Genomic DNA, 25807 nt, shown 5'->3' with positions numbered 1-25807 from the left:
TTTTTAACCCACTTCCCGTGATCCAATCGAGCTGACATTTTGCACGCAGACTCGTTGTGCGTGACAATTAATGTTTGTGAAAAATGTTTTCCAAAATTTTACACTGTTTAGGAAAAAATAAATTATATTTAATTACCAATTACTTAATGGTGGCAGACATTCATCTGACCCATAGGTGGCAGCCATCTCAAGCCAGAGGACGAGAGGACTCTAGCCGCCACGCATATAAAGGATTTATAGTGAAAAACTGTTTTTACGGGTACATTTTTTCTGTCTTTTCTTGGATTCTGTTTGCACATAGTCACTATAAGATGTTTTCTTGTTCATGTTTTAGTTTTTTGTTTGTTGCGGTTGCACCCGATTCAAGAGCCCAATGGCTCACAGGGCTACACCTAATACATGAACTTTTAAACCACTTATTGCCGCCAGAAGCAACAACACTTTCGGCAATTTCGAAACGAAACAAAGTCACCAGCAACACACATAAACACAAAACACAATAAAGATAAAATCCACGCGCTGCACCACGCGGCGCTAGACGCACAACACCACACACAAAATCGTCACGTGGTGGTGGTGGTGGTCGCACAAGCCACGCTGACGACCGAGCACGTTAGATGACAAATAAATTGTCACGCACAACGAGTCTGTGTGCAAAATGTCAGCTCGATTGGATCACGGGAAGTGGAGTTAAAAAACGACCGAAAGATTTGCACGGTCGTAAGCAAGCACGCAAGCACGCAAGCAAGTGAACTTAATATAAAGGATTTAATAAAAATCACCGTACACCAACCCTGTGCAAATATCCCAGTGGGATGCAAGTCTAAAGTCTCTTCTTCTTGGTTCTTTCGGTAAAGTCACGTAGAAGGGAAGTAATAAAAGAATAAAAATAAAACAATAAAATCATTCTTGACCTGAAGACGGCTGCTTGCGTTGTGGCCGAAACGTCGTGAGAATTATTTTATTAAGTTTTATTTTTATTATTTTATTACTTCCCTTCTACGTGATGACTTTACCGAAAGAACCAAGAAGATGAATCCCTGCAGTCACGAAAGCTTTAAATCGAAGTCTAAAGTCTCTCTTACCCTCTTACCCTCTCTCTCCCTCTCTCTGTGTGCGTGTGTGATTAGCGTTATCTCCATTCGAGAGAAGCGGATAGTCTCCCGTTTTCAGTCCCACGCTCTGCCACACGCTGCCCTGTCCCAAGATGGTTCTGGCCAAAGTGTGGAAACTGAAGAGTCACTTCGTGGGGTTCCCAAAGTCCAGCGACTTTCTTCTGGAGGAGGAGGAACTCCCGGCCATCAAGGATGGAGGTGGGTTTCAAATCTCTCTCGGTCCAACTATTTCTCTCTCTTTTGCCAAATATCTCTATCTATTTCTACTAATGTATACAGGGCTTTTCAAAACGATTGACCCGATTTTGAAGTCGCTACAGCTTTGAAGTTGGGTCCATTGTTTTGAAACACCCTGTCTCTCGGGTAAAGGTGTCGACATGCCAAGGGGTACGGTAAAGGGTAGGGTAAAGGTAGCTCGGAAGAATTGCCCGGTAGGGTAAAGGTAGCTCGAAGTATTACCCGGTAAATACGGTGCCTTGTTTACCGCTAAAAGCTCCGTGGCGCAGTCCGTGGCCTCCATTTAATATGTAATGCGGGCGCGGGCGACCTCCCGGATGTGACGTCGCGGAGAGGTGGAGTTAGGTGACGTGGGAGCAAGGTTAAGGTTCTTAAGAGATGAGACCGGAAGAGGAGGGCAGAGAGAGTGAGACTGGACCAGAGTAAGGCCACGTGGGGCGAAGCCAGGAGGAGTGGCACGGCGGCCAGCGGTGGCCAGCTAAGGGAACAGCCAGCGGAGCTGCGAGAGAAAGACAGCAGTGGGGCTGCTGGAGAGAAGGCGGTCGAGGAGCCGCAGTGAACACAGCCGGCGAGGCTGTGTGTGAGAGAGGCTACGAGAGCGACGAGAGGAGAGAGAGAGGCTACGAGAGCGACGAGAGGAGAAACTGCAGAGAGAGCAGCCAGTGGGGGCTGCGTGAGGATAACAGCCAGCAAGGCTACAATGACAACGGGAGACCAACAGAGGAACTGTTGGCGTGACGGGGTTAACAGCAGTATCAGTGTCGGTATAGAAGTCTTATAAAAGGACAGCCGTGTGGGTTACGAGGAAGAACCGAATAAAGGACACCAAGCCAGATTTCGTAGTCGAGTCTTTTATTACAAATAAGTAATATTTACAAAAACTTTTTTAAAAACACGCTTTTATGAAATGTACTCGTAATGGCAGAACTCCACGACTCCAGGAAGTGGCCCCGAAGCTTGCAATAACGTGGGTGGACTAATCTCCATCTGTTCCATCTCATTCCCTTCTAGCCTTGCGTGGACTAATCTCCATCTGTTCCATCTCGCTCCCTTCTAGCTGTGCATGGACTAATCTCCATCTGTTCCATCTCACTCCCTTCTACCCCGTGGGTGGACTAATCTCCATTTGTTCCATCTTACACCCGTGGGTGGACTAATCTCCATTTGTTCCATCTTACACCCGTGGGTGGACTAATCTCCATCTGTTCCATCTTACACCCGTGGGTGGACTAATCTCCATCTGTTCCATCTTACACCCGTGGGTGGACTAATCTCCATCTGTTCCATCTCACTACCTTCTACCCGTGGGTGGACTAATCTCCATCTGTTCCATCTCACTCCCTTCTACCCGTGCGTGGACTAATCTCGATCTGTTCCATCTCGCTCCCTTCTAGCCGTGCGTGGACTAATCTCCATCTGTTCCATCTCACTCCCTTCTACCCTGTGGGTGGACTAATCTCCATCTGATCCATCTCACTCCCTTCTACCCTGTGGGTGGACTAATCTCCATCTGTTCCATCTCACTACCTTCTAGCCGTGCGTGGACTAATCTCCATCTGTTCCATCTCACTCCCTTCTACCCTGTGGGTGGACTAATCTCCATCTGTTCCATCTCGCCCCCTTCTAGCCAGTGGGTGGACTAATCTCCATCTGTTCCATCTCACTCCCTTCTAGCCATGTGTGGACTAATCTCCATCTGTTCCATCTCACTCCCTTCTACCTGTGTGTGGACTAATCTCCATCTGTTCCATCTCGCTCCCTTCTAGCTGTGCATGGACTAATCTCCATCTGTTCCATCTCACTCCCTTCTACCCCATGGGTGGACTAATCTCCATTTGTTCCATCTTACACCCGTGGGTGGACTAATCTCCATCTGGTCCATCTTACACCCGTGGGTGGACTAATCTCCATCTGTTCCATCTCACTACCTTCTACCCGTGTGCAGACTAATCTCCATCTGTTCCATCTCACTACCTTCTAGCCGTGTGTGGACTAATCTCCATCTGTTCCATCTCACTCCCTTACACCCGTGGGTGGACTAATCTCCATCTGTTCCATCTTCTTCTACACCCGTGGGTGGACTAATCTCCATCTGTTCCATCTTCTTCTACACCCGTGGGTGGACTAATCTCCATCTGTTCCATCTTCTTCTACACCCGTGGGTGGACTAATCTCCATCTGTTCCATCTCACTCCCTTCTACCCGTGGGTGGACTAATCTCCATCTGTTCCATCTCACTACCTTCTACCCGTGTGCAGACTAATCTCCATCTGTTCCATCTCACTCCCTTCTAGCCGTGCGTGGACTAATCTCCATCTGTTCCATCTCACTCCCTTCTACCTGTGCGTGGACTAATCTCCATCTGTTCCATCTCGCTCCCTTCTAGCCGTGCGTGGACTAATCTCCATCTGTTCCATCTCGCTCCCTTCTACCTGTGCGCGGACTAATCTCCATCTGTTCCATCTCGCTCCCTTCTAGACATGCGTGGACTAATCTCCATCTGTTCCATCTCACTCCCTTCTAGCCGTGGGTGGACTAATCTCCATCTGTTCCATCTCACTGCCTTACACCCGTGTGTGGACTAATCTCCATCTGTTCCATCTCATTCCCTTACACCCGTGGGTGGACTAATCTCCATCTGTTCCATCTCACTCCCTTACCCGTGGGTGGACTAATCTCCATCTGTTCCATCTCACTCCCTTACCCGTGCGTGGACTAATCTCCATCTGTTCCATCTCACTCCCTTCTACCCGTGCGTGCGTGTCGAGGAGACACAGTACCAACTGGCTCTGCCAGCTAGAAGGCCGCACGGCAAAGTGAAAGCAATAGACTTGCACGGCCTAAATAAATACTGAATCGTGGCGTTTTTTTCTTTTCTAAATAGCCGAGTTTGTCTTTTGTCTTGGTGTTCCACAGAATTACTGTTGGAGGCGGAGTTTCTCAGCGTGGATCCGTACATGAGGTTAGTGTCTCTTCCCCCCCCTCCCTCCTGCTTGTGGCTGAAGTTGGGCGGTTTTTTTTGTTTCAGAAGTCTGAGGGATTTCAGCTGCCCTAGCACATAGCTTGGACCATCCAGCAGTGGATTGAGAAAGTCCTGTGAATTGCTGTTGAGTTGTACCAACAACAACAACCGCCATTCGCCACTAAGTGGTGGTGACATCGCCACGGTGCTTGTGCCAGGCTATGTGCACTTTGAGACCCACAGACTCCCCACACGGAGACCCACAGACTCGTCGCACGGAGGCACGGAGACCCACAGACTCGTCGCACGGAGACCCACAGACTCGCCACACAGAGACCCACAGACTCTTCACACAGACCCATAGACTCATCGCACAGAGATCCACAGACTCGCCACACTGAGACCCACAGACTCGCCACACTGAGACCCACAGACTCGCCACACTGAGACCCACAGACTCGCCACACAGAGACCCACAGACTCGCCACACAGACTCGCCACACAGACCCACAGACTCACCACGCAGAGACCCACAGACTCACCACACAGAGACCCACAGACTCACCACAGAGACCCACAGACTCGCCACACAGACCCATAGACTCATCGCACAGCGACCCACAGACTCGCCACACAGAGACCCACAGACTCGCCACAGAGACCTACAGACTCGCCACACAGACCCATAGACTCATCGCACAGCGACCCACAGACTCGCCACACAGAGACCCACAGACTCACCACACAGAGACCCACAGACTCACCACACGGAGACCCACAGACTCACCACACGGAGACCCATAGACTCATCGCACAGAGACCCACAGAGTTAGCTGTGATTAAATCGCGTTCGATCGCTGCTTGCATCGGTAACAGCGAAATATGTGAACAGGCCTCGAATGAGTACCTGGTGTGGTGCATGTATGCGTGTGTGTGTGTGTGTGAACGTCTTTCACAGCGTACATAGCCAACCGTGCTAACTGTAGGTGTCTTCTTGGTTCTTTCGGTAAAGTCACGTAGAAGGGAAGTAATAAAATAATAAAAATAAAACATAATAAAATAATTCTCGATTTAAAGCTTCTTTCGTGACTGCAGGGATTCATCTTCTTGGTTCTTTCGGTAAAGTCAACACGTAGAAGGGAAGTAATAAAATAATAAAAATAAAACATGATAAAATAATTCTCGATTTAAAGCTTTCGTGACTGCAGGGATTCATCTTCTTGGTTCTTTCGGTAAAGTCAACACGTAGAAGGGAAGTAATAAAATAATAAAAATAAAACATAATAAAATAATTCTCACGACGTTTCGGCCACAACGCAAGCAGCCGTCCTCAGGTGAAAACCAGGTCTGTCGAGGCGACAGCGTCTGAATGAAACACCACCAGGCTTGGAGCGTATATATATAAGCTGGGCGCCTTGACAAAGTAATTTGCATATTCCTTTAGTCTTCACCTGAGGACGGCTGCTTGCGTTGTGGCCGAAACGTCGTGAGAATTATTTTATCGTGTTTAATTTTATTATTTTATTATGTTTTATTTTATTAAGTTTTATTTTTATTATTTTATAATGTTTTATTTTATTAAGTTTTATAATGTTTTATTTTATTAATTTTATTATGTTTTATTTTATTGTTTTATTTTTATTATTTTATTGCTTCCCTTCTACGTGTTGACTTTACCGAAAGAACCAAGAAGTTAATTATTACTGGCCAAGATTACTTAGAGAATCAATTGAAAGTGAAGAATTCAAATGATTGCATTCGCTGCGATAGACTGGGCGCAGACTGGAAGCGCATGATTAAGTAATACACAAACACACATTGCAATTCCTTGCAGGTGAGTCACATGGCAAAGTGGCGGATTACTCTTACATAATTCAATCCTTGATTTTGAAGCTATTACATAAGTGCATACGCCCCTGCCTCCGCCTCTGATCTCGAATCCTGATGGGGTTCAACAATGATGACGTCTCATCGTGCACTATTAAGACCGCAAGCAAGAGGGATGGTTTTCTGGCAAATCGCCCGAAGATGCTGGATGTAATTGTCGAGCGAAATGTCACGGAAATTCCAAATCGTAAATGTTGTGGGCTAAAGTAGGTGAACTATTTTTCTTTTGTCAACGTCTCTCAAACATTTTGTTTTTACCGATTTGGCCGTGTCGGGTGGTGGAGGTTTGCGACACTTTGTAAATAACGCGATCTAACCCAAAAAAGTTGTATTATAAAAAAACTTTCTTAGAAACACGCTTTTAACATGAAATGTACAGTAGTAATGCCAGAACTCCACGACTCCAGGAAGTGGCCCCCGAAGGCTTGCCATAACGTAAGGGGGCCGTGGCCAGTTGCAGCCAACGTCAGTTGAGCGTGGACAATTAGACCCAAGCCGAAACATAACATCTATAAAAAATAATGTTTAAAAAAATATGTTTTTTTATGATAGAACAAGTATAACCTGTAAAAACAAAGTTTTTCACTCTAAATCCTTTATATGCATGGCGGCTAGAGTCCTCTCGTCCTCTGGCTTGAGATGGCTGCCACCTATGGGTCAGATGATTGTATTGCACCATTAAGCAATTGGTAATTAAATATAATATTTTTGTCCTAAACAGTGTAAAATTTTGGAAAAAATTTCACGAACATCAATTGTCACGCACAACGAGTCTGTGTGCAAAATGTCAGCTCGATTGGATCACGGGAAGTGGGTTAAAAAACGACCGAAAGATTTGCACGGCCCTAAGCAAGCAAGCAAACTTAATATAAAGGATTAAAAAAAAAGTTAACCCGTAAAAACAAAGTTTTTCTCTATACATCCTTTATATGCGTGGCATCGGTTTTATTTTATTATTCATTTCTGTTTTTCTTGAGTAAGAGTTTCATTTTTATCACATTGGTATTTTAAATAAAATATGAAAAAAAAATTCCTAAACAGTGTAAAATTTTGGAAAATTTTTTCACGAACATTAATTGTCACGCACAACGAGTCTGTGTGCAAAATGTCAGCTCGATTGGATCACGGGAAGTGGGTTAAAAAACGACCGAAAGATTTGCACGGCCCTAAGCAAGCAAGCAGCGAGCGAACTTAATATAAAGGATTAAAAAACCTTTATTACGACTCAACATTTTTACCGCCCTGCATCGGTGCGACGATTCGCTAGCGGCACTTTTCCCTCCCCCCGACGGTCCGTTGTCAAGCCTACACGGGGGACCTTTGTCTTTGTGCAGGCCCTACAGCGAGACGAAAATGAAGGAGGGGGACGTGATGATTGGCTCTCAAGTCGCCAAGTACCGTAGCAGCGCCCACAACAACATCCACAACAACATCAACATTAACATCATCATCAACAACATCCACAACAACAATAACATCCACAACAACATCAACATTAACATCATCAACAACATCATCAACAACATCCACAACATCAACAACAACATTAACATCCACAACAACAATAACATCCACAACAACAACATCCACAACAACAACATCAACCATAACATCCACAACATCAACAATAACATCCACAACAACAATAACATCTACAACAACAACAACATCTACAACAACAATAACATCCACAACAACAATAACATCTACAACAACAACAACATCTACAACAACAACAACATCCACAACAACAACAACATCCACAACAACATCCACAACATCCACAACAACAACAACATTAACAACAACAACAATCGACGTCACTTACCTGTCGACCCCTTACGAGTGCTCTGCCTTTGCAGACCAATTCGGACCTTTTTTGGGTCACCCCGTGCCCCTTTATAGATCACAACGTTTACATTATGCACTGTACACTATACACTACTACACTATACACTACACTATACACTACTACACTATACACTAGTCACTACTACACTACTATACACCACTATACACCACTATACACTACAGCACTATACACTATACACTACAGCACTATACACTACAGCACTATACACTGCACTATACACTGCACTATACACTACTACACTATACACTGCACTATACACTACACTCTACACTACACTACTACACTCTACACTACTACACTATACTCTACACTATACACTACTACACTCTACACTACTACACTCTACACTATACACTACACTACCACACTCTACACTACTACACTATACACTACTACACTATACACTACTACACTATACACTACTACACTATACACTACTACACTATACACTACTACACTATACACTACTACACTATACACTACTACACTATACACTACTACACTATACACTACTACACTATACACTACTACACTATACACTACTGCACTATACACTACTGCACTATACACTACTGCACTATACACTACTGCACTATACACTACTGCACTATACCTACTACTATACACTACTGCACTATACACTACTGCACTATACACTACTGCACTATACACTACTGCACTATACACTACTGCACTATACACTACTGCACTATACACTACTGCACTATACACTACTGCACTATACACTACTGCACTATACACTACACTATACACTACACTATACACTACACTATACACTACACTATGCACTATACACTACACTATACACTGCACTATACACTACACTACACTATACACTACACTATACACTGCACTATACACTACACTATACACTACACTATACACTACACTACCACCACACAGAGAGGCTGCTCGGGTGACCTCTGCCCCCCCCCTCCCGGCGGCGTTCAGGGTGGTGGCGAGCAAGGTCGCGGAGTTCCCCGTCGGCACCTTCGTGGTGAGCCACTCCGGCTGGCGGAGCCACTCCATCTCCACGGGGAACGGCCTCCAGGCCCTGCAGGCATCGTGGCCCGTGGAGCTGTCTCACTCCCTCGCCCTGGGGGTGCTGGGCATGCCCGGGTAACCAGCTCCAAACGCCCGCCCGCTCGCTCGTTCAGTCGCTCGTTCAGTCGCTCGCTCGTTCAGTCGCTCATTCAGTCGCTCACTGACTCACTCATTCGCTTGATCGCTTGATCGCTAGCTCGCTCACTCGTTCAGTCGCTCGCTCACTCGTTCAGTCGCTCATTCAGTCGCTCACTGACTCACTCATTCGCTTGATCGCTTGATCGCTAGTTCGTTCACTCGTTCAGTCGCTCGCTCCCCTCGTTCAGTCGCTCATTCAGTCGCTCACTGACTCACTCATTCGCTTGATCGCTTGATCGCTAGCTCGCTCACTCGTTCAGTCGCTCGCTCACTCGTTCAGTCGCTCATTCAGTCGCTCACTGACTCACTCATTCGCTTTATCGCTAGCCTCGCTCACTCGTTCAGTCGCTCGCTCCCTCGTTCAGTCGCTCATTCAGTCGCTCACTGACTCACTCATTCGCTTGATCGCTAGCTCGCTCACTCGTTCAGTCGCTCGCTCACTCGTTCAGTCGCTCATTCAGTCGCTCACTGACTCACTCATTCGCTTGATCGCTTGATCGCTCGCTCGCTCACTCGTTCAGTCGCTCGCTCACTCGTTCAGTCGCTCATTCAGTCGCTCACTGACTCACTCATTCGCTTGATCGCTAGCTCGCTCACTCGTTCAGTCGCTCGCTCCCTCGTTCAGTCGCTCATTCAGTCGCTCACTGACTCACTCATTCGCTTGATCGCTAGCTCGCTCACTCGTTCAGTCGCTCGCTCCCTCGTTCAGTCGCTCATTCAGTCGCTCACTGACTCACTCATTCGCTTGATCGCTAGCTCGCTCACTCGTTCAGTCGCTCGCTCCCTCGTTCAGTCGCTCATTCAGTCGCTCACTGACTCACTCATTCGCTTTATCGCTAGCTCGCTCACTCGTTCAGTCGCTCGCTCACTCGTTCAGTCGCTCATTCAGTCGCTCACTGACTCACTCATTCGCTTGATCGCTTGATCGCTAGCTCGCTCACTCGTTCAGTCGCTCGCTCACTCGTTCAGTCGCTCATTCAGTCGCTCACTGACTCACTCATTCGCTTGATCGCTTGATCGCTAGCTCGTTCACTCGTTCAGTCGCTCGCTCCCTCGTTCAGTCGCTCATTCAGTCGCTCACTGACTCACTCATTCGCTTGATCGCTTGATCGCTAGCTCGCTCACTCGTTCAGTCGCTCGCTCCCTCGTTCAGTCGCTCATTCAGTCGCTCACTGACTCACTCATTCGCTTGATCGCTAGCTCGCTCACTCGTTCAGTCGCTCGCTCCCTCGTTCAGTCGCTCATTCAGTCGCTCACTGACTCACTCATTCGCTTTATCGCTAGCTCACTTACTCGTTCAGTCGCTCGCTCACTCACTCGCACACTTGCTCATTCAGTCGCTCACTGACTCGCTTGATCGCTAGCTCACTCGCTCACTCGTTCAGTCGCTCACTCACTCACTCACTGGCTCGCTCGCTTGCACACGTGCTCATTCAGTCACTCACTGACTCACTCGTTCGCTTGATCGCTTGATCGCTCACTCGTTCAGTCGTTTGCAGACTCGCTCACTCATTGGCTCACGCACTGTTGGCTCGCTCCCTCACTCGCTCACTCACTCACTAGTTGGTTTGCTCAGTGCCTCGCGCTCACGTTCGCTCGCTCGCTCATTAGCCACTCCATCTCCACGGGGGACGGCCTCCAGTCCCTGCCGGCATCGTGGCCCGTGGAGCTGTCTCACTCCCTCGCCCTGGGGGTGCTGGGCATGCCCGGGTAACCAGCTCCAAACGCCTGCTTGCTCGCTCGTTCAGTCGCTCGTTCAGTCGCTCGCTCGTTCAGTCGCTCATTCAGTCGCTCACTGACTCACTCATTCGCTTGATCGCTTGATCGCTAGCTCGCTCACTCGTTCAGTCGCTCGCTCACTCGTTCAGTCGCTCATTCAGTCGCTCACTGACTCACTCATTCGCTTGATCGCTTGATCGCTAGCTCGATCACTCGTTCAGTCGCTCGCTCACTCGTTCAGTCGCTCATTCAGTCGCTCACTGACTCACTCATTCGCTTGATCGCTTGATCGCTAGCTCGCTCACTCGTTCAGTCGCTCGCTCACTCGTTCAGTCGCTCATTCAGTCGCTCACTGACTCACTCATTCGCTTGATCGCTTGATCGCTAGTTCGTTCACTCGTTCAGTCGCTCGCTCCCTCGTTCAGTCGCTCATTCAGTCGCTCACTGACTCACTCATTCGCTTGATCGCTTGATCGCTAGCTCGCTCACTCGTTCAGTCGCTCGCTCACTCGTTCAGTCGCTCATTCAGTCGCTCACTGACTCACTCATTCGCTTGATCGCTTGATCGCTAGCTCGCTCACTCGTTCAGTCGCTCGCTCCCTCGTTCAGTCGCTCATTCAGTCGCTCACTGACTCACTCATTCGCTTGATCGCTTGATCGCTAGCTCGCTCACTCGTTCAGTCGCTCGCTCCCTCGTTCAGTCGCTCATTCAGTCGCTCACTGACTCACTCATTCGTTTGATCGCTTGATCGCTAGCTCGCTCACTCGTTCAGTCGCTCATTCAGTCGCTCACTGACTCACTCATTCGCTTGATCGCTTGATCGCTAGCTCGATCACTCGTTCAGTCGCTCGCTCACTCGTTCAGTCGCTCATTCAGTCGCTCACTGACTCACTCATTCGCTTTATCGCTAGCTCGCTCACTCGTTCAGTCGCTCGCTCCCTCGTTCAGTCGCTCATTCAGTCGCTCACTGACTCACTCATTCGCTTGATCGCTAGCTCGCTCACTCGTTCAGTCGCTCGCTCCCTCGTTCAGTCACTCATTCAGTCGCTCACTGACTCACTCATTCGCTTGATCGCTAGCTCGCTCACTCGTTCAGTCGCTCGCTCCCTCGTTCAGTCGCTCATTCAGTCGCTCACTGACTCACTCATTCGCTTGATCGCTAGCTCGCTCACTCGTTCAGTCGCTCGCTCCCTCGTTCAGTCGCTCATTCAGTCGCTCACTGACTCACTCATTCGCTTTATCGCTAGCTCACTTACTCGTTCAGTCGCTCGCTCACTCACTCGCACACTTGCTAATTCAGTCGCTCACTGACTCGCTTGATCGCTAGCTCACTCGCTCACTCGTTCAGTCGCTCACTCACTCACTCACTGGCTCGCTCGCTTGCACACGTGCTCATTCAGTCACTCACTGACTCACTCGTTCGCTTGATCGCTTGATCGCTCACTCGTTCAGTCGTTTGCAGACTCGCTCACTCATTGGCTCACGCACTGTTGGCTCGCTCCCTCACTCGCTCACTCACTCACTAGTTGGTTTGCTCAGTGCCTCGCGCTCACGTTCGCTCGCTCGCTCATTAGCCACTCCATCTCCACGGGGGACGGCCTCCAGGTCCTGCCGGCATCGTGGCCCGTGGAGCTGTCTCACTCCCTCGCCCTGGGGGTGCTGGGCATGCCCGGGTAACCAGCTCCAAACGCTCGCTCGCTCGTTCAGTCGCTCGCTCGTTCAGTCGCTCGCTCGTTCAGTCGCTCGCTCGTTCAGTCGCTCGCTCGTTCAGTCGCTCGCTCGTTCAGTCGCTCGCTCGTTCAGTCGCTCGCTCGTTGGCATGCTCGCTCACTCACTCGCACACTTGCTCATTCAGTCACTCACTGACTCGCTTGATCGCTCGCTCACTCACTCGTTCAGTCGCTCGCTCACTCACTCGTTCAGTCGCTCACTCACTGGCTCGTTCGCTCACTCACTCGCACACTTGCTCATTCAGTCGCTCACTGACTCGCTAGTTCGCTTGATCGCTCGCTCACTCACGAGTTGGTTCGCTCGCTCATTTTTAAATCCTTTTATATTAAGTTCGCTTGCTTGCGTGCTTGCTTGCTTGCGTGCTTGCGTGCTTGCTTGCTTACGACCGTGCAAATCTTTCGGTCGTTTTTTAACCCACTTCCCGTGATCCAATCGAGCTGACATTTTCCACACAGACTCGTTGTGCCAGACAATTAATTTTACACTTTTTAGGCAAAAAAAAATTATTTTACATATATTCAAATAGAACGCATTCATGGCTTTGGCTGAACGTCAGAGTGTAAGAGCCCAGAGCGTAACCCCTCCACAGGCCGTGGCGGAGTAGCGCAGTTGGTAGCGCCCTCGCTTCCCATGCCAAAGGTCGCGGGATCGATCCCCGCGTCCTCCACAGGCGAATATATTTATAAATCCTTAATATTAAGTTCGCTGCCACGCATATAAAGGATTTATAGTGAAAAACTTTGTTTTTACTGGTTATACTTATTTACCTACGTGACTTTTATTAGTTTATTATTTTAGTATTCCCCTTCTACGTGACTTTACCGAAAGAATCAAGAAGTCTGTTACGGGCTACACGGTGGCACTTGCTCCCAAACAGCCCAAGGCTATACGGGGGATCTTTGCCTTTTGTTGTTGTTGTTGTTGTTGCTGGTGGAACCACGTGGGGACGTTCGCAGGCTGACCGCCTACTTCGGCCTGCTCGAGATCTGCAATCCCGTGGCTGGTGAGACGGTCCTCGTGAACGGGGCGGCCGGGGCGGTGGGGATGCTGGTGGGGCAGATTGCCAAGATCAAGGTGAGCGCGCGTCCCGCCACGCGTCTCTTCCACCCCCAACACGCGTCTCCCTGTGTCTGTCTCCCCCCCCCCCTCACCTGCCCCCCCCCCCCTCACGTGTCTTCCCACCCCTCCCCCCACGTGTCTCCCCCCCCCGTCTCTTCCCCCACCCCCCTCACGTGTCTCCCCCCCCCTCCCGTGTCTCCCCCCCCCTCACGTGTCTCCCCCCCCCTCACGTGTCTCCCCCCCCCCCCTCACGTGTCTTCCCACCCCTCCCCCCCGTCTCTCCCCCACCCCCTCACGTGTCTCCCCCCCCCTCACGTGTCTCCCCCCCCCCTCACGTGTCTCCCCCCCCCTCACGTGTCTCCCCCCCCCCCTCACGTGTCTCCCACTCCCCCCCCCCCCCCCCTCACGTGTCCCCCACTCCCCCCCCCTCTCACGTGTCTCCCCCCCTCTCACCTGTCTCCCCCCCCTTCCCCCCCCCCCCACGTGTCTCCCCCCCCCCCCCCCCCCGTGCCAGGGCTGCCGAGTGGTGGGCTTTGCGGGCTCCGACGCGAAGGTGGCGCTCCTCAAGGAGCTCGGCTTCGACTCGGCGCTCAACTACCGCACGGTGGCCTCCGTGGACGCGGCCCTGGGGGAGGCCGCCCCCGGCGGCTACCACTGCTTCTTCGACAACGTGAGTGCCTGAGGGTGGCGCGGTGACCTGTGAGGTGACCTCTGTGTGAGTGAGAGCGTGCGTGTGTGTGTGTGTGTCTCTGCGTGTCTCCGTGTCTTCCCGTGTCTCCATCTCCCCCAGTGACTCTCCGTGTCTCCGCATCTCCCCCCGTGTCTCTGTGCATCTCTGCCCGTGTCTCCGTGTCTCCCCCCCCCCCCGTGTCTCCCCCCGCGTCTCCCCCCCCCCCCCCCCCGTCTCCTCCCCCCCCCCCCCCCCCCCACATATCGCCATTGTGTCCGCACATCTCCCTGATTGATGTTGATGCTGTTTTCGCGGAGTCGTTATCGTTTGTGTCGTCATCTTGGTTATTTTGAAGATTGTTGTGGTGACCTGTGGCTGTTGTGAAGGTTGGAGGGGATTTCCTCTGCGCCGCTCTGTCCCACATGAAGCACCGGGGCCGTGTCTCCATCTGCGGAGGGATCTCCATGTACAATGACGCCACGTCGCAGAAGCGTGAGTGGATGACTCCCCGGCCAATCGGAAATCAGCGCCACTGGGTTGGGGCGGTTCTCGTGTGGACCAATCAGAAATCGGTACCACTGTATGATAATTGTTTTTTTACCCTTCTATCTGGCAAAATAACTGACACCTTTTTTACGAGGAGTCATGTTTGCATTGACCACAATACCTGCAGTCATAATGCAAACAAAAAACACAACTCTGATAATGATATGCACTGTCCTTGACGTTGATTGGTCCACACCCGAGACAGCTTTCCTTAGAGCCTAGTCTCACATGGTGTTGTAAAAAAAGGTGTCAGTTTTGTAGCCAGATAGAAGGGTAAAAAAAAACAATTATATTTTTTTACTGGCAAATGAAGTTCCAATGGTGCATAGCACTACAGTTACATTATAACACTGGTCAACAAAAACTGTAATCGGTGTGTGGGGCGGTTCTTAGTGTGGACCAATCGGAATCGCCGCCACCGGGGACTGTGATGGCGGGGAAGACCGACGTCTGTGTGTCGCCTTTCGCCCAGTGACCTTCCCGCAGCTGACGCTCATCTTCAAGGAACTGAAGCTGGAGGGCTTCATGGTGACGAGGTGGCAGGACCGGCGTGACGAGGGCATCGCAGCGCTCGCCGCCTGGGTGAAGGAGGTGAGAGAACCCACCCCAATGCCTCCCCGCCAGTGATCCACACGAAAGAAAAATAATCCACGGGGAGATGGAGCGAGAGAGACGCAGACTCCAAATGTAGACATCAAGATTCTGGATTGAATCCATTGACCTCCTGTATACCGGGAGAGGTAGTTAACATCTCCCAGCCACCGTAATGATGATGATGAGAGAGACGCAGACTCCAAATGTATACTGCAGGCATCAAGGGTCTGGATCGAACCCATGACCTCCTGTATACCAGGTGAGGGAGTTAACATCTCCCAGCCACCATGATGATGATGAGAGAGACGCAGACTCCAAATATAGACATCAAGGGTCTGGATTAAACCCACGACCTCCTGTATACCAGGCGAGGTAGTTAACATCTCCCAGCCACCGTAATGATGATGATGAGAGAGACGCAGACTCCAAATGTATACTGCAGACATCAAGGGTCTGGATCGAACCCATGACCTCCTGTATACCGGGAGAGGTAGTTAACATCTCCCAGCCACCGTGATGATGATGATGAGAGAGACGCAGACTCCAAATGTATACTGCAGGCATCAAGGGTCAGGATTGAACCAATGACCTCCTGTATACCGGGAGAGGTAGTTAACATCTCCCAGCCACCGTAATGATGATGATGAGAGAGACGCAGACTCCAAATGTACAGCAGCAGGCATCGTCAGGGTCTGGGATTGAACCCACAACCAGGTGAGGTAGTTGACAAAGACAAAGGTGCCCGGTGTAACAGATTGCTGGGGCAAGTGCAATAGACTTGACACTGCCCCACGGACTCGACGCTGCCCCACGGATTCAACACTGCACCATAGACTCAACACTGCACCATAGACTCAACACTGCACCATAGACTCAACACTGCACCATAGACTCAACACTGCACCATAGACTCAACACTACCCACAGACTCAACACTACCCACAGACTCAACACTGCACCATAGACTCAACACTGCACCATAGACTCAACACTGCCCATAGACTCAACACTGCATCATAGACTCAACACTGCCCATAGACTCAACACTGCCCATAGACTCAACACTGCCCCATAGACTCAACACTGCACCATAGACTCAACACTGCACCATAGACTCAACACTACCCATAGACTCAACACTGCACCATAGACTCAACACTGCACCATAGACTCAACACTGCACCATAGACTCAACACTGCACCATAGACTCAACACTACCCACAGACTCAACACTGCACCATAGACTCAACACTGCACCATAGACTCAACACTACCCACAGACTCAACACTGCCCCATAGACTCAACACTGCCCCATAGACTCAACACTGCACCATAGACTCAACACTGCACCATAGACTCAACACTACCCATAGACTCAACACTGCACCATAGACTCAACACTGCACCATAGACTCAACACTGCATCATAGACTCAACACTGCCCATAGACTCAACACTGCCCATAGACTCAACACTGCACCATAGACTCAACACTGCACCATAGACTCAACACTACCCATGGACTCAACACTACCCATGGACTCAACACTACCCATGGACTCAACACTGCCCATAGACTCAACACTGCACCATAGACTCAACACTGCACCATAGACTCAACACTGCACCATAGACTCAACACTACCCACAGACTCAACACGGACCCACAGATGGCGCCATAGTGCAGCAGACGAGTTAAAATGGCTTCCGTATTCTGCCCTGAAGCTTCTGGGTCTACAAACCCCGGATCGAGCCTCGTACGCAGAAACCTTAGTGGATGGTGGTAGTGGGTGGGTGGTGGGTGGTAGTGGGTGGTGGTAGTGGTAGTGGTGGTAGTGGTAGTGGTGGTAGTGGTAGTGGTGGTAGTGGTAGTGGTGGTGGGTGGTGGTGGTGCACACGTAATAAATATTACAAACTCTATCGGGGCATGGAAGCATCAGAATAGATTTGACCCTTTTCTAGCAATGAAACAGAATTAAATGATGATGTCACCCTGCTGCTGATGCTGCTCTAATTAAGGCCGGGAGTAACAGGAGAGCTTCACCATTCTTGCCCGATTGAAGCTGATTGTAGTTGCCAGCGAAACGTCGTACTCAAATTTTAAAATGCTGTTCAAGTTCATTTATTTTCTATAGCCCTGTGAGCCATTCGGCTCTTGAATCGGGTGCAATCGCAACAAACAAAAAACAAAAACGTGAACAAGAAAACATCTTAAAGTGAATATGTGACTAAGTGCAAACAGAAAATCCAAGAAAAGACAGCAAACTGTTGCAGAAAAAACACCGTACACCAACGCTGTGTGCAAAAATCCCAGTGGGATGCAAGTCAAACAACAACAACAACAACCGCAAGACAACTTAGATTAAGGCCATCAGTCTTACTCCGTACTACAACAAACAAGCATGGCCAATATTCATATTTTTGAAATAGTCAACTTTTAGTGAACTTTTCGAAATCACCAAAATAAAGCAATGAAACGGTGATCATAGGAACTGTGACGGAATTTTCACAATAAACGACATCAACAACATGTACCACCAAAACCCTACAGCCGTAGCTGGCTGCATGAGTCACTCCACAACAGCAGTAGCATCAATCGGAGTATTATAATTTTTCAATGCACCTTTTAAGATCAGCAAACCCGTGGGCTAAAGAAGTGAATGATTTTGTCGTTTGAAAAACGTGACGCATTTTTTTTTTTTACTGTTTGGCCGTGTCGGGTGGTGGAGGGTTACGACACATTTATAAATAACGCGATCTAAACCCAAAAACCTTTATTATGAATAATATTGGTCGCGAAAGCCTGCCACGTGTTATAAGCAGCAGGAGTTGTGATAATTGTTTTTTTACCCTTTTATCTGGCAACAAAACTGACACCTTTTTTACAAGGAGTCATGTTTGCATTGACCACAATACCTGCAGTCGTAATGCAAACAAAAAACACAACTCTGATAATGTATGCACCGTCCTTGAAGTTGATTGGTCCACACCCGAGACAACTTTTCTTTGCAAACAAAAAACACAACTCTGATAATGTATGCACCGTCCTTGAAGTTGATTGGTCCACACCCGAGACAACTTTTCTTTGCAAACAAAAAACACAACTCTGATAATGTATGCACCGTCCTTGAAGTTGATTGGTCCACACCCGAGACAGCTTTTCTTAGAGCCTAGTCTCACATGGTGTTGGACCAGATGACCTTAAAAGGCGCACAACTCAAAGACAATGCACCATCAGAGTATGAGAGCTCGGGGTAAAGAATTTACACCATTGGAACCTCATTTGCCAGTAAAAATATGATAATTGGTTTTTTACCCTTTTATCTGGCAACAGAACTGACACCTTTTTTGCAAGGAGTCATGTTTGCATAGACCACAATACCTGCAGTCGTAATGCAAACAAAACAAATGCAAACAAAAAACACAACTCTGATAATGTATGCACTGTCCTTGAAGTTGATTGGTCCACACCCGAGACAGCTTTCCTTAGAGCCTAGTCTCACATGGTGTTGGACCAGATGACGCCAAAAGGCGCACAACTCAAAGACAATGCACCATCAGAGTATGAGAGCTCGGGGTTAAGCATTTACACTATTGGAACCTCATTTGCCAATAAAACATATGATAATTGGTTTTTTATCCTTTTATCGGGCAACAAAACTGACACCTTTTTTACAAGGAGTCATGTTTGCATAGACCACAATACCTGCAGTCGTGATGCAAACAAAAAACATAACTCTGATAATGTATGCACCGTCCTTGAAGTTGATTGGTCCACACCCGAGACAGCTTTTCTTAGAGCCTAGTCTCACATGGTGTTGGACCAGATGACGGCAAAAGGCGCACAACTCAAAGACAATGCACCATCAGAGTATTGAGAGCTCGGGGTAAAGAATTTACACCATTGGAACCTCATTTGCCAGTAGCAAAATGTGATAATTGGTTTTTTACCCTTTTATCTGGCAACAAAACTGACACCTTTTTTACAAGGAGTCATGTTTGCATAGACCACAATAGCTGCGGTCATAATGCAAACAACAAACACAACTCTGATAATGTATGCACTGTCCTTGAAGTTGATTGGTCCACACCCGAGACAGCTTTTCTTAGAGCCTAGTCTCACATAGTGTTGTAAAAAAAAGGTGTCAGATGACGCCAAAAGGCGTACAACTCAAAGACAGCGCACCATCAGAGTATTGAGAGCTCGGGGTAACCATTTACACACTGAGACATCTTTACCAGGTGGCAGTTTTTGTACCAGTTGAAAAGGTAAAAACCTATCACTATATTTTGCCAATGGTAAAGGAGGTCTCGTAGTGTAAACTCATAATGTGTTATTATTATACCGGTCGACTTAAACTGACGAGACAAATTCATCGTATATCATCGAAGCCGTGCGGGGTTTTGCGTGTTCACCACAAGCGCACTGCGTGTGATTAACGCAGTTACTTGGTTTCTTGCAAAAAAGGTTTATAATTTGGCGTTTCAAAATCTTAGCACAACTCCTGTTTTATTGCCAGGTAAGGGTTCCAAAGAACACAGGATGAGATGTTACTATCCTTTGTGCAAGCACTTCCAAGAGTTCATGAACAGTGAGCGGCCTGGTGAAATTTGGGGAGCGCATCGTCAGTAGTGACCCTTTGGTTCCCAGGGTGTTTCGGCCTTTCATACTATACACCCTCCCCAAAGGCGGCCAGCGACAGGGTGATCAATCCTACGCTTGCGTCCCATTCCCAATTAGTCATAGGAGTTGCCTTGTTGGTAGCCAACATCCCATGGGACTATGCATGGCAGGGGCGTCCTCCTCCCTGAGTCAAGCATTGTTGACTGCATACCTCCTGGCCCTCTCACTTTGGGGCCCAGCTGGGGTCTTTCCTCTTCATCCAGAGCCACTGACTGCTGCCTTCTGCCGCCTCCGATACAGCTTTGATTGCCGAACGCTGGCTCTGGCCCTTAATTCCCAGGTCTCTAAGCAGTCTGGTTGTAGATGTTGCCACAAATTATATTTTCCACGCTTTGATACTGTTAAAAAAAAATGTATCCCGTTTATTTTCCTCTCCGGGCAGAGAGACCCGTAGACCTCGCGCAGAGACACACATATATACACAGACATATAATAGATTGACAAACTCGCCTGTACACCCGCTCACCTGTACACACACACACACACACTCGCCTGTACAAAGATACAAAGATCAAACAAAGATCCCCATTATAGCCTTAACAGACTGTAGGGGCAATTGCTGTTAGGGAGCACCTATGAAGGCCGGAACGGTACACGAGGGGGTGGGTGGCCAGCACCACGCCCGGCCGCCTTTGTCTCCCCAGTGGCGAGGTTTACACACCACACCGGGTACTCATTTGAGGCTGAGTCGACCTAGGGGAGGCCCGAGACCGGTTCAGATAATCGTCACTGGGTGTTGGCCGTGAGCGGGAATCGAACCCCGGGTCGCCGGGTTCATAGCGCAGTGTAGCTTTAACCGCTACACTACCGCTCCCCACTCACCTGTACACACACTCGCTCACCTGTACACTCGCTTACTCACCTGTACACACACTCGCTCACCTGTACACTCACCTACTCACCTGTACACACACTCGCTTACTCACCTGTACACACACTTGCTCATCTGTTCACACGCTCACTCACCTGTACACACTCTCGCTCACCTGTACACTCGCTTACTCACCTGTACACACACTTGCTCATCTGTTCACACGCTCACTCACCTGTACACACACTCGCTCACCTGTACACTCGCTTACTCACCTGTACACTCACTCGCTCACCTGTACACACACTCGCTCACCTGTACACATACTCACCTGTACACTCGCTTACTTGCCTGTACACACACTCGCTCACCTGTACACTCGCTTACTCACCTGTACACATACACGCTCACCTGTACACACACTCACCTGTACACTCGCTCACCTGTTCACATGCTTGCCTGTACACACACTCGCTCACCTGTACACATACTCACCTGTTCACTCGCTCACCTGTACACACACTTGCTCGCCTGTACACCCGCTAACCTATACACTCGCTTACTCACCTGTACACTCGCTTACTCACCTGTACACACACTCGCTTACCTGTACACCCGCTAACCTATACACTCGCTTACTCACCTGTGTACACCACCTGTGCCCCCCACTCATCTCTACACCCACTTGTACCCTCACCTGTCGCAGGGCAAGCTGCAGTATCGTGAGACCGTCACCGAGGGTTTCTCCGCCATGCCCGACGCTTTCATGGGCCTCCTGCGCGGCGAAAACGTGGGCAAGGCCGTGGTGAGGGCCTGACGGAGGGGGTGGCACGAAACGCCGCCGCCGCCGCCAGCCCAGGCAGATTTGTTGTCGTAAGGGCCAGACGCGCACACACACACACACACAACAGGTAATACTGACACAACAACAACAACAACAACCGCCATTCCATGGCGCCTGTGCCCTGTGAGTGGGTGTCCATGAGGAGTCATGCCCTCCTGGCCTTGCCAGATCGGTGGCATGGCAGCAAAGTAGACTAATCTCCATCTGTTCCATCTCACTCCCTTCTACCCCGTGGGTGGACTAATCTACATCTGTTCCATCTTGCTCCCTTCTACCCTGTGGGTGGACAAATCTCAATATGTTCCATCTCACTCCCTTCTACCCTTTGGGTGGACTAATCTCCATCTGTTCCATCTCGCTCCCTTCTACCCCGTGGGTGGACTAATCTACATCTGTTCCATCTCGCTCCCTTCTACCCTGTGGGTGGACAAATCTCAATATGTTCCATCTCACTCCCTTCTACCCTTTGGGTGGACTAATCTCCATCTGTTCCATCTCGCTCCCTTCTACCCTGTGTGTGGACTAATCTCCATCTGTTCCATCTCGCTCCCTGCTACCCCGTGGGTGGACTAATCTCCATCTGTTCCATCTCGCTCCCTTCTACCCCGTGGGTGGACTAATCTCCATCTGTTCCATCTCGCTCCCTTCTACCCTTTTGGTGGACTAATCTCATCTGTTCCATCTCACTCCCTTCTACTCTGTGTGTGGACTAATCTCCATCTGTTCCATCTCGCTCACTTCTACCCCGTGTGTGGACTAATCTCCATCTGTTCCATCTCGCTCCTTTCTACCCCGTGTGTGGACAAATCTCACTCCCTGCTACCCCGTGGGTGGACTAATCTCCATCTGTTCCATCTCACTCACTCCTACCCCGTGGGTGGGCGACAAGGAGTAGCCCCCCATATGGGCCGTCCATAAATGACGTCACGCACCTGAGGAGGGGTGGGGGGGGGGTCAGACATTTGTGACGATGTGTGACGAGGGGGGGGGGGAAGTTTGAGAAATGTGACGTCACGTAAAAATGCTGCAACTTTAAATAAATACGCACGACACGTTCCACTTAACTGAATAGACTTTTCGATAAATGTTTTCTCCTACAACATCCGAGTTGCAGCGCCACATTAAACACGCACTGCAATTACAACAATAGTTTAAAACGATTTTTTTGTTTGCCGAGGGTGAGGGCAGAGTTTTTGTGATGTCATATTTGAGGTGGTGGTGGGGGGGAGGGGGGGTCTGACTTTTCGAGAGTCAAAAATCGTTCAAAAATTGCGTGACGTCATTTATGGACGGCTCCTTGGCACCTCCGGCGAAGAAGGTGGTGGCACAGCAGCCGATTTGTGCAACAATTGCCTGTGGATGTTTTTAAACTCTCGGGGTTTGGTTTGTTTGCTGACCGCCTTGGTATTGCTGTTCGTGCCAAGGTGTTGGCATGTGGGTTGGGTTGGGTGGGTGTGGTGGCGGTGGTGGCGGTGTTGGGTTTTGTCTCTTATCTGGGTGTAGCCGGCTGCTTTTTTAATGGACCGACTATAAATTTCACCTTTACAAGTTAACAATGTTTGGCTGTCGTGTTCTTTTTCGCGCGCGTGCGTGTGTAAACACGTGTAGTGTGTGTGTGTACATATACATTACTGAGTGATTGAGCAATTGAATCCTCTCGACTACTCCCACTCGCTCGCTCACCTACCTACCCACTCAACCACCCAATTGTTCACTCACTCATCCACTTAACCACTCACCCACTCGCTCAACCACCCAATCGGTCACTTGCTCAACCACTCGCTCGCTCGCTCACCTACCTACCCACTCACTCAACCACCAAATCGCTCGCTCACTCACCCACCCACTCACCCACCCACTCACCCACCCACTCACCCACCCACTCACCACTCACTCATCCACCCACCCGCCCTGCACCCCACGCAGGCCAGAAGATCCCCCCCTCGCGAGAGGGCCAAGGTTCACCTCCGAATAGCAATGGTTGGCTACATACTGTGTGAAAGAAGTTCAACATACACGCACACACACAATCTCCTCACCCACTTACCCACGAACTCCCCAACGCGTTCACCCACTCACCCTCCACAGACTCCACCCACTCACTCGCCCACTCACCCACTCACCCGCCCACTCGCCCACTCACCGACTCGTCCACCAACTCACCCAATCACTCGCCCACCCACCCACTCACCCAATCATTTGCCCACTCACACACCTACTCACCCACCCACTCGCCCACCAACTCACCCATTCACCCACCCGTCCACTCACTCGCCCACTCACCCACCCGCCCACTCACCCGCCCACTCACTCACCCATTCACCCACTCGCCCACTCGCTCGCCCACCCACCAACTCACCCATTCACCCACCCACTCACCCACTCGCTCACCCACCCACTCACCCACTCACCCACCCACCCACTCACCCACCCACCCGCGGCCAGTAGCCACTTAGCACGCGATCACTGCTGCTGATGCTGGCGGTGACCTCTGCGAGGTCAACCCGTACCCTGACCCCAACCCCTTCCCCCCCCGGGTGAATTTCTCTGTCTCGGTAAATTTTACCCCACCCCCCCCTATCCTTTCCCCCCACCTCACCCCACCTCACCCCACCTCACCCCCCACCTCACCCCACCTCACCCCCCCCGCCACCATCCCACCACCTCGGCGCTTCGAGCCGAGAGTTCTCTACCGAGCGGATTTCGCTGTGAACGCCGCCGGTTCTACCCCGGGGGGTTTTCAGGGGTGAACTCGCCTCCAGCCATCGGTCTTCTACCCCGACAGCTGACTCTTACCATGACTCTTACCATGACTCTTACCATGACTCTTACCATGACTCTTACCATGACTCTTACCATGACTCTTACCATGACTCTTACCACGGCCATAGCTCTTACCATGGCAGTAACTCTTACCATGACTCTTACCACGGCCATGACTCTTACCACGGCCATGACTCTTACCACGGCCATGACTCTTACCACGGCCATGACTCTTACCACGGCCATGACTCTTACCACGGCCATGACTCTTACCACGGCCATGACTCTTACCACGGCCATGACTCTTACCACGGCCATGACTCTTACCACGGCCATGACTCTTACCACGGCCATGACTCTTACCACGGCCATGACTCTTACCACGGCCATGACTCTTACCACGGCCATGACTCTTACCACGGCCATGACTCTTACCACGGCCATGACTCTTACCACGGCCATGACTCTTACCACGGCCATGACTCTTACCACGGCCATGACTCTTACCACGGCCATAGCTCTTACCATGGCAGTAACTCTTACCATGACTCTTACCACGGCCATAGCTCTTACCATGGCAGTAACTCTTACCATGACTCTTACCATGGCAGTAACTCTTACCATGACTCTTACCACGGCAGTAACTCTTACCATGACTCTTACCATGGCAGTAACTCTTACCATGACTCTTACCATGGCAGTAACTCTTACCATGACTCTTACCATGGCAGTAACTCTTACCATGACTCTTACCACGGCCATAGCTCTTACCATGACTCTTACCACGGCCATGACTCTTACCACGGCCATGACTCTTACCACGGCCATGACTCTTACCACGGCCATAGCTCTTACCATGGCAGTAACTCTTACCATGACTCTTACCACGGCCATAGCTCTTACCATGGCAGTAACTCTTACCATGACTCTTACCACGGCCATAGCTCTTACCATGGCAGTAACTCTTACCATGACTCTTACCATGGCAGTAACTCTTACCATGACTCTTACCATGGCAGTAACTCTTACCATGACTCTTACCACGGCCATAGCTCTTACCATGACTCTTACCATGGCAGTAACTTACCATGACTCTTACCATGGCA

General features: G+C 49.9%; 1 protein-coding gene across 2 annotated transcripts; it reads left to right on the top strand.

The window, feature by feature from the left end:
• Positions 1-1134: 1134 nt before the first annotated feature.
• LOC133359859 (prostaglandin reductase 1-like) lies at positions 1135-23371 on the top strand. Of its 2 annotated transcripts, XM_061578417.1 has the most exons (10): positions 1135-1313; positions 4269-4314; positions 7536-7595; positions 9047-9214; positions 13685-13802; positions 14302-14386; positions 14441-14457; positions 14844-14949; positions 15476-15594; positions 21801-23371. In XM_061578417.1, the coding sequence occupies exons 1-10, from the start codon at positions 1208-1210 to the stop codon at positions 21909-21911; spliced, it is 936 nt and encodes a 311-aa protein (XP_061434401.1). In that variant the 5' UTR covers positions 1135-1207; the 3' UTR covers positions 21912-23371. The 2 variants fall into 2 exon arrangements, with proteins under 2 accessions (XP_061434401.1, XP_061434400.1); XM_061578416.1 differs by having other exon boundaries at positions 14302-14457.
• Positions 23372-25807: the final 2436 nt, after the last annotated feature.

Source organism: Lethenteron reissneri, chromosome 66 (assembly GCF_015708825.2).
Source record: "Lethenteron reissneri isolate LAM-NWPU_2019-01 chromosome 66, ASM1570882v1, whole genome shotgun sequence".
NCBI classification, from domain to species: Eukaryota; Metazoa; Chordata; class Hyperoartia; order Petromyzontiformes; family Petromyzontidae; genus Lethenteron; species Lethenteron reissneri.
This window is presented reverse-complemented; position numbering and strand designations above follow the sequence as displayed.